The sequence below is a fragment of the Bos taurus genome, chromosome 2, assembly GCF_002263795.3.
Source record: "Bos taurus isolate L1 Dominette 01449 registration number 42190680 breed Hereford chromosome 2, ARS-UCD2.0, whole genome shotgun sequence".
NCBI classification, from domain to species: Eukaryota; Metazoa; Chordata; class Mammalia; order Artiodactyla; family Bovidae; genus Bos; species Bos taurus.
This window is the reverse complement of record NC_037329.1, coordinates 43,267,605-43,277,904: the sequence shown is the minus strand read 5'-3', so window position 1 is coordinate 43,277,904 and position 10,300 is coordinate 43,267,605. Positions and strand designations below refer to the sequence as shown.

The window sequence follows — 10,300 nt, the reverse complement described above, 5'->3', positions numbered from 1 at the left end:
AATGTCTGCAAGTTCTTGGTTCATGTACTGTTAAAGCCTAGCTTGGAGAATTTTGAGCATTTCTTTGCTAGCCTGTGAGATGAGTACAGTTGTGCAGTAGTTTGAACCTTGCCCCAGGGCTGCACTATTGTTTCCTGACTGTTCCTCCCTTGTTTCCACATCCTCTCCCTTGTTTAATCAGTGACTGTTTGAACCTGCCCATTGGAACTCAGGGAAGGTCATGGAGGCTGAATGAAGCCTAGTCCTTTAATAAAGAAATGGAGGACTTCCTGGTGACACAGTGGATAGGGATCTGTGTGCCAGTGTAGGGGAAATGAGTTCTATCTCAGAGATAGCAATCTGCTCTCTATAAAACAGAGAAAACCTCTGGGCAGCAATAAAGACCCAGTGCACCCCACCCCACAAAAAAGAAATGTGGGAACACAGAAAGGCTTTTGTGCTAAGGAATCCCAGAGGGTCCTGCTCAGTTTCAGCAGGGAATTTAGGGTTTGCTGTTTATTGGTTATGTGACCCTGGACAAGTTACTTAACTTCTTCAGTTCCTGTCTCCTTAATTGTTAAAGTGGAGCTTGTATTAGTGAGCTGACATACGTTAGCTCTTAATACTTAATAGAACAAAGGCTGGTATATCTTAGCAGCTCAATAAGTATTACTTATCATCATCATTACATAACAACAACAACATAACTGTAACAGCTATTATTTGATAGCTTATATTTGTGTAGTGAATCTGGTGTAAACTTTATGTGAGACTACCAGTGTGGTAACGCCAAGTGCTCCCTGTCCTTTTTTATCCCTTAGCCCGCTGTGTTTATCCTTCATACAGAATTGAAGCAATTTATATAATGGTTTTAGAAGAGAGGTAAAATAGGATGAGATTCATTACTGTTGCACTGATTTGTGCCTAGCACCCCCATGGGAAATTTATTGACAGCTAAGTCACCTAGTCCCATGGTACCAGTTAATAGAAAAATGCTTCATCTATAGTGAATTCACTTGTTATGGTAGGTGGGAACATTTCATTTTCTAATCTTTTTTATTTGCAGCTGCACTAGACTCAGTGTTCCAATATTTTTATTTTAAAAGTATTTGTTTACATTTGAAATTACTCTTCAGAGGAAGCAAAGTGTCTTCCTATTTGCGAGGCAGGGTAATGTGTTTGTAGCCCCATTAAAATGTGACAATAGCACAGCTGTGGGAGCTGGTGGGGCTTAATCTTTTGAGCTAGAATAAAGTGCTGTGTACCTGAACTTCTATATATTAATTAGACATAAATATTCATCTGTATTAAATTTGCATATTATAATCATGACTTATATATAATATGTTATGATTATAACATAGTGATGTTAGGTGAATGAAGAAACGTAACAACTACAACCAGTGCCCATACCCATCACTGTAGTTGTCGCTGTATGACACGAACCTAAATACAAACATTACATAAAAAATTGGAACATATGTTCTTATCATATTGCTGTTTGTCTGGTTCAAAAGCTTATGGCTTATTTGGTGATTTTGTTATTATGGAATACCATCTAAATGTGAGTTCCAACTTAAGTGTTTTGATTTTTACAGATCTAGAAAAGAGATTATCCTTTTTTTCTAGAGAATAATTCTTTGAAATTGGAGGTTGGATTTGGGGAAAAAAGGAAACACTTGAATTTTATGGTATACTTAAAAAAATAATCCTAGGGACTAAAACTTACTTTCATTTATTTTATGCCAATAATAGACATAAGACTCTATGAACATGAAAACACTCTAAATTTGGATATTTAGATCCTTCAATTTGTTATCTATTATCTGTTTTGAAGCATGTGTCTCTTCTAGAACATGTATGTGCGTTAGTTGCTCAGTCATGTCTGACTCTTTGCAACCCATGAACTATATAACCTGCTAGGTTCCTCTGTCCATGGAATTCTTTAGCCAAAAATACTGGAGTGGCTTGCCATTCCCTTCTTCAGGGGATCTTCCTGACCCAGGGATTGAACCCGGGTCTCCTGCCTTGCAGGTAGATTATTTATCATCTGAGCTACCAGGGAAGTCCTTACTCAACTTGTTTGAGTCACTAAGGCATCCACTAACTCAACTCTAATTGTTTTTATATCATTGCCTTTAGATGATACAGATTTTATAAAAACATCAAAGCTAACAGGGAAAACAGCTGAAGAATGTTCCATAAGAAAACACAGAAAATAAAAAGAATTTGAAAATATGGTAGGTATGTTCATCCATATATAATACATTGAGAACCAATCAGATGGTAAGCACAGAAACATGGGGGAGAAAAAACAAATGGACTAGATTCAGCTATTTAAGGGTTATTTTAACTGGCCAGAAAAAAAAATCTCTTCATTTCTCAGTTAGTAATTTTTCTTCTATTACATCATGTAATCAAGAAATATTTTTGTAGAGCCTCCTGGAAGCCAGGATCTTCTAGACACTGGGGATTTATCAAAGAATTAACAAGAGTGGGGTGTGGCCTAAGATCAAAGTAGGAGACTGATTGTTCCTCCAAAAGTTTCAATGAATGGCTAGGGTTGTGGTGAGAAGCTGTTAGGGAAAGCAGTATAAAATGAGACTGGAAACACAGGTACTTAGACTGTGGATTAGAGGCTGTGGGGCCTTCTCAGTATGTCACTTCTTCAGCTGTGAGCACTCTGGTCTCCTGCTTCATCTCTCTGGTCAAAAAGGCAGTTAAAGTCCAGTCTTTCATGGGTCCAACAAGCCCAAAATAGATCAGGAGATGTTAAGTGTTAGGAAGGCAGTGAAAAAGAGAAGTGTGATAGAACAGAAGTTTGAGAGAGTACAGCCTTAGAGAGGGTGGTCAGGAAAGATTTCTCAGGGAGGCTGACATTTGAGCTAAGATTTAAACAACAAGGAAGAGAATATCTACAAAAACCCTGAGTTGTGTGTGATTTTTCCAGAAATAAGAAACAAGTCTGACTGAGAGCAAATGAAAGGGTTAGGACGATACTGAAATCATTCAAGCCATAACAGAGCTAAACTCCCAATTCCTGTCCTCTCTCAACATCCTTGGGTTAAAGAAACAACCTAACAACAGCCTGTATAATCAAAACATGCTACTCATTTGTTCCCTTAAGAGAGTAATTTATAACTGAAGGAGTTTTTGATAGAACATGAAATTTATGTTCCTGGAAAACTTCCTATTAGGAAAAATTGTGTGCTAAAAATAATAAAGTTACAAAAAACATCTGCTTCTGCTTTATTGACTACACCAAAGCCTTTGACTGTGTGGATCACAACAAACTGTGTAACATTCTTAAAGAGATGGGAATACCAGACCACCTGACCTGCCTCCTTAGAAATCTGTATGTGGATCAAGAAGCAACAGTTAGAGCTGGACATGAAACAACAGACTGGTCCCAAATCAGGAAAGTAGTTTGTGAAGGCTATATATTGTCACCCTGCTTATTTAACTTATATGCAGGGTACATCATGCAAAATGCTGGGCTGGATGAAGCACAAGCTGGAATCAAGATTTCCGGGAGAAATATCAATAACCTCAGATATGCAGATGACACCACCCTTTGGCAAAAGTGAAGAACTAAAGAGCCTCTTGATGAAAGTGAAAGAGGAGAGTGAAAAAGTTGGCTTAAAGCTCAACATTCAGAAAACAAAGATCATGACATATGGTCCCATCATTTCATGGCAAATAGAAGGGGAAATAATGGAAACAGTGACAGACTTTATTTTGGGAGGCTCCAAAATCACTGCAGATGGTGACTGCAGCCTTGAAATTAAAAGATGCTTGCTCTGTGGAAGAAAAGTTATGACCAACCTAGACAGCATATTAAAAACTAGAGATATTACCTTATTGACAAAGGTCTGTCAAAGCTATGGTTTTTCCAGTAGTCTTGTATGGATATGAGAGTTCGACCATAAAAAAAGCTGAGTGCTGAAGAACTGATGCTTTTAAACTGTGGTGTTGGAGAAGACTCTTGAGTGTCCCTTGAACTGCAAGGAGATCCAACCAATCCATCCTAAAGGAAATAAGTCCTGAATATTTATTGGAAGGACTGATGCTGAAGCTGAAACTCCAATACTTTGGCCACCTGATGCAAAGAACTGACTCATTTGAAAAAACCCTGATCCTGGAAAAGATTGAAGGCAGGAGGAGCAGGGGACGACAGAGGATGAGATGGTTGAATGACATCACCAACTCAATGAACATGAGTTTGAGAAAGCTCCAGGAATTGGTGATGGACAGGGAAGCCTGGTGTCCTGCAATTCATGGGGTTGCAAAGAGTGAGACACAACTGAGCAACAGAACTGATCTGAACTGAAAAATAATAAGGCTTATGGGAAAATAGAACTGAGGCAGACCATTTAAAACCTATGCAACTCTGTTGCCAGAACTTTAACCGATACAGTAATACTGTCTGAAGGCAAAACAACTAGGGGTTGCCTTATGGGATACCAAAAATGCACAAGCAAAATAGAATGAAAGTACTGGCTTGTTAATATGGAGACAGTACAACTGGAATTGGAGTTCTGAGTAAAGGAAGAAGAGCAGTTAAAGCTGGGGTGCACCTCTTTGGAGAAGGGATCCTGGATGCAGGCACTTATTTGAAATAACACAATATTGAAAGGGCTCCTGCCTCTGCAGCAACAAGTGGAGACCATTGTTCTTTCCCGCTGAAGAGTTTACTTTTTTCCACAATTGTTGCTTCCCTTACTTGAAAAAATTGCATTTCAGTCAACATAGATTCTGCCTTCTACACTGATAGAATTTCTCTACTTACCACTTGCTTATATACTAATTGGTTTATAATATACATCGTAGGTGGAAGACTGTAGCTCATTTGTTTTTAAGTTTTATCTCACTAAGTATCTGTGTGAATGTGTGTTCAGTTGCTCAGTTGTGTCTGACTCTCTAAACCCTATAGACGATAACCCACCAGACTCCTTGTCTATGAAATTTTTGAGTCAAAAATACTGGAGTGGGTTGTCATTTCGTTCTCCAGGGGATCCTCCTGACCCAGGGATTGAACCTGCATTGGCAGGCAGATTCTTTACCACTGTGCCACCTGGGAAGTCACAATAAGGATATTGTGATTCAATTCAATTCAATTCAACAAGGATTTATTGAGTGATTAGTTTGTGCATGTTACTTTAATTAACGTATCTAAAAAGACCTGGTCAGTTACTGTGTCATTGAATCCTAGAGTCTTCACTTTTTGTGACCACATCACGTGTGAATGGAAGAATTATTCTCACATTGGATGCTTTTTTTGGTTGTTGTTGTTTAGTTGCAAAGTCATGTCTGACTCTTTTGTGACCCCAAGGACTCCAGACCGCCAGACTCCTCTGTCCATGGGATTTCCCAGGCAAGAATACTGGAGTGGGTCGCCATTTTATTCTCCAGGAGATCTTCCTGACTGAGGGATGGAACCCATGTCTCCTATATTGCAGGAGGTCTTTTTACTGCTGAGCCACCAAGAAAGTTTTAAAAGAATTACACATAATCAAAACAAACTGAAAATTTATTAGTTTATTTTAAATGTATAAGGAAAGTTTTTTTAAAAAATATAATTCTTTGATATGCTCATGAAAATTGAGTAATAATCCCATCATCTGTCTGTTTTGTAAAGAATTTCTGCTTAAAATGGGAGACACATTTTCAAAACTAACTTCTTTGCTTTTCTCTGGTGTAGCATTTTCTATGGTGTGTTCTGAAAAATAGTCATTCTCAGTGGTTGCTAGTAAGTACTAAACAAAATCAGTTTTGTAGGGGTGGCATGCCCGTACTATGTAAGGTGCCCAACTGGGCTTGAGAATTAAATTAAGACAGATTAACAGGAAAAGTGAATTTATTTAATGTAAGTTTTACATGACACAGGAGCCCTTGTATGGAAACAAAGACACAAAAGGACAGGCAAAACTTAAATGTTTTTATACTAGGTTGAATAAAGAAAGGCAATTGTGAAAAATAATTAAACTAAATGGAAAGAATATAGAGAGATAATTATTTTAACAAGGTCTATTTGTATAGAGTTCTTTCAGCCTCGACTTCTGCCTCTGGTGATAAGGATGTTTCTTTCCTCCTGGCATAGGGAGAACAGCTCTCACATGAAAGTTTTGTCTTCTGTTTTCAGCAAGAAAAAAGGGAAGTTAGCTCTTCAAGTGCCTTTAGGTCAAAATGATTCTTATGCCCAAGTAGCATATTTTGGGATAGCATGTACTGTCACCCTTTAGCTACAAAATGCCCTAGGTCTGGAAACACTGGTTAGTGTGAAACATATATCTTTACTTTTAAACTTCTAAGTGTTGTCTAATATTTTAATGTGCCTTGTGAATCTCTAAGAAGGGGGCATACTGCCTGCCATTTACCAAAGTCATTTGTCCATCAAACTCTTGATGGAATATCTTGTGAGGCTGATGACTTAACAACAGTTTGGGAAATCCTAATCTATTTTGTGAGACTTGGAAGTAAATAAACAGTTCCTGTTTTCCTCATTTCCTTCCTTGACCATAAAACCTGCCATAAACCAGGTGAGACACTGACATCCTTACTTCAACATGTTTCCATTTAAATAGTCATGACTCCAACCATGTCTGTGGTTGGGAATTTCATGATGGGAAGCAAGTATTATCAGCCAGTTGCTATTAAAGAAGTAGTGGTAGTGTGGACATGACCAAGGTTGGAGTGTGCTGTACAGAAACTTAGGGAGCAGTGATGCCAGAACATAGATGAAATTTAGCAGTTTTGTATTCAATAGTATAGTGTTTGGGAAGAGCTGACTTGAGTGGGCTTTCCAGGTGGTGCTAGTGGTAAAGAATCCTCCTGCCAATGCAGGAGAGACAAGAGACACAGGTTCGATCCCTGGGTCAGGTAGATCCTCTGGAGTAGGGAATGGCAACTTGTTCCAGTATTCTGCTATTCTGCCTGGAAAATTCCATGAACAGAGGGGCCTGGCAGATCGCAGTCCATGGAGTCACAGAGAGTCAGACACGACTGAGAGATAGAACGTTCTAACAACTTGAATGTAGTTTTCTACTTTTCCCTTTCTGTCAGTGGTAAGTCAACATTTGTGTTCATGCCAAGACTCCTTTTAACTTACTTATTTACTAGCTTCAATTTTATGTAAAAGTATTTAAACCAGTGGCACATTCAGTGATAAGTTTTTTGGTAACATACCACATTTTATGCATTTTTCAGTCAGATTATGTAGGAAACTTTAATCCCTATCTAAGCATGAAATCAGCTATTTAAAAATATTTAAGAATGAGTTTATTTTAAATTTAAATGAAAACTGTTTATTTTATCTTGTTAGATTTGTTTCAACTATCAGCATCCTCTGGGAAAATACCTAAAACAAATTTAGTAGAGGCCTAAGAGAAAACCTTGTGAAGTCAGTAAATTGTATGGCCAGAAGAACACTAGAAAATTCTGAAACTTGCCTACAAAATATATACCCATTAACTCTGTATTCTATTTTTATATATCCTAAAGATTGAGAGCCACTGAACTGTATTAAAGGGAAAAATATATGGATAGTCTATATGCAAATGCCTGGGAATTAAAACTGTTTGTTTTTAAGGTGACTCTTGCAGTCAGAAGATCATTATATCTACTATTGTGGACATGAATCCTTCAGAAGAAATGGAGTAGCCCTCATAGTCAACAGAAGAGTCCAAAATGCAGTACTTGGATGGAGTCTCAAAAATGACAGAATGATTTCTGTTTGTTTCCAAGGCAAACCATTCAGCATCACAGTAACCAAGTCTATTCCCTAACCACTGATGCTGAAGAAGCTGAACTTGACTGGTTCTAGGATGACCTACAAGACCTTTTAGAACTAACACCAAAAAAGATGTCCTTTTCGTCATAGGGGATTGGAATGCAAAAGTAGAGAGTCAAGACATACCCAGAATAACAGGCAAGTTTGGCCTTGAAGCACAAAATGAAACAGGGCAAAGACTAAAAAGAGTTTTGTCAAGAGAACACAGTGGTCATAACGAATACCCTTTCCAACAATCCAAGAGACAACTCTGCACATGGATATCACCAGATGGTCAATACTAAAATCAGATTGATTGTGTTCTTTGCAGCTCAAGGTGGAGAAACTCTATACAGTCAGGAAAACAACTCTGGGAGCTGACTGTGGCTTAGATCATGAGCTCCTTATTGTAAAATTCAAGGTTAAATTGAAGAAAGTAGGGAAGATCACTAGATCATTCAGGCATGACCTTAATCAAATCCCTTACAATTATACAGTGGAGGTGATGACTAGATTCAAGGAATTAGATCTGGTAGACAGGCTGCCTGGGGACCTATGGACAGAGGTTCATAACATTGTATAGGAGGCAGTGACCAAAACCATCTCAAAGAAAAAGAAATGCAAGAAGGCCAAGTGGTTGTCTGAGGAGGCTTTACAAATAGCTAAAGAAAGAAGAGAAGTGAAAAGCAAGGGAGAAAGGGAAAGGTAAGTCCAACTGAATGCAGAGTTTCAGAGAATAATAAGGATAGATAAGGAGGACTTAACTGAACAAAGCAAAGAAATAGAGGAAAAAAATAGAAAGGGAACAACTAGAACTCTCTTTGAGAAAATTAGAGATACCAAGGGAACACTTAATGCAAGGATACGTACAATAAAGGACAGAAATGGTAAGGACCTATCAGAACCAGAAGAGATTAAGAAGAGGTAGCAAGGGGGAGAAGGAGGAGGCGGCGGCGGTGGTGGTAAATCTTTTATAAATGGCGCCGAAGCAGGACCCGAAGCCTAAATTCCAGGAGGGTGAGAGAGTGCTGTGCTTTCATGGGCCTCTTCTTTATGAAGCAAAGTGTGTAAAAGTTGCCATAAAGGATAAACAAGTCAAATACTTCATCCATTACAGTGGTTGGAATAAAAATTGGAATGAATGGGTTCCAGAAAGCAGAGTACTCAAGTATGTGGATACCAATTTACAGAAACAGAGGGAACTTCAGAAAGCCAATCAGGAGCAGTATGCAGAGGGGAAGATGCGAGGGGCTGCCCCTGGAAAGAAAACTGCTGGGCTGCAGCAGAAATATCTTGACGTGAAAACAAAAAAGAACAAACAGAAGACACCTGGAAATGGAGGTGGTGGCAGCACCAGTGAGACACCTCAGCCTCCTCGCAAGAAAAGGGCTAGAGTAGATCCTACTGTTGAAAATGAAGAGACATTCATGAGCAGGGTTGAAGTAAAAGTCAAGATTCCCGAAGAACCGAAGCCATGGCTTGTCGATGACTGGGACTTAATTACCCGGCAAAAACAGCTCTTCTATCTTCCTGCCAAGAAGAACGTGGATTCCATTCTAGAGGATTATGCAAATTACAAGAAATCTCGAGGAAACACAGATAATAAGGAGTATGCAGTCAATGAGGTTGTGGCTGGGATAAAGGAGTACTTCAATGTGATGCTGGGCACTCAACTGCTCTACAAATTTGAGAGGCCGCAGTACGCTGAGATCCTTGCGGACCACCCTGACGCACCCATGTCCCAGGTGTACGGGGCGCCACATCTCCTGAGACTGTACGAATTGGAGCAATGTTGGCCTATACACCTCTGGATGAGAAGAGTCTTGCTTTATTACTGAATTATCTTCATGATTTCCTAAAGTACCTGGCAAAGAATTCTGCAACTTTGTTTAGTGCCAGTGATTATGAAGTGGCTCCCCCTGAGTACCATCGGAAAGCTGTGTGAGGCACGTGTACCCACCCATGTTTGATCTCTGTAAACACCTTTTTGTTTCTTAGTCCTTCTCTTGTACAAACAATGTACTTTGGAAATGTTCGTGTATAATAAAATTGATGTTTGTTTTCTGTTTGATTTTAAACAGAGAAAATAAAAGGAGTTACAGCTCCTTAAAAAAAAAAAAAAGAAGAAGAGGTAGCAAGAATACATGGAAGAACTATACAAGAAAGGTCTTAATGACTCAGATAACCACAATGTTGTGGTCACTCACCAGGAGCCGGAAAACCTGGAGTGTGAAGTCTGGTGGGCCTTAAGAAACATTACTACAAACAAAGCTAGTGGAAGTGATGGAATTCCAGCAGAGTTATTTAAAATCCTAAAAGATGATGAAGTTAAAGTGCTGCACTGAATATGTCAGCAAAATTGGAAAACTGAACAATGGCCACAGGATGGGAAAAGATCAGTTTTCACTCCAATCCCTAAGAAGGACAGTGCCAAAGAATGTTCAAACTACTGCACAATTGCACTCATTTCAGATGCTAGTAAGGTTATTCTCAAAATCCTTCAAGCTAGGCTTTAGCAGTATATGACCTTAGAACTTCCAGATGTACAAGATG

At 38.9% G+C, this 10,300-nt stretch overlaps 1 protein-coding gene across 1 annotated transcript; it reads left to right on the top strand.

The window, feature by feature from the left end:
- The first annotated feature begins 8,711 nt into the window (after positions 1-8,711).
- On the top strand, positions 8,712-9,851 carry LOC785568 (mortality factor 4-like protein 1). Its single transcript, XM_059878284.1, is given in 2 exon segments — positions 8,712-9,517; positions 9,520-9,851. Coding segments are annotated over 2 exon segments (966 nt in total). The 5' UTR covers positions 8,712-8,724; the 3' UTR covers positions 9,693-9,851.
- Positions 9,852-10,300: the final 449 nt, after the last annotated feature.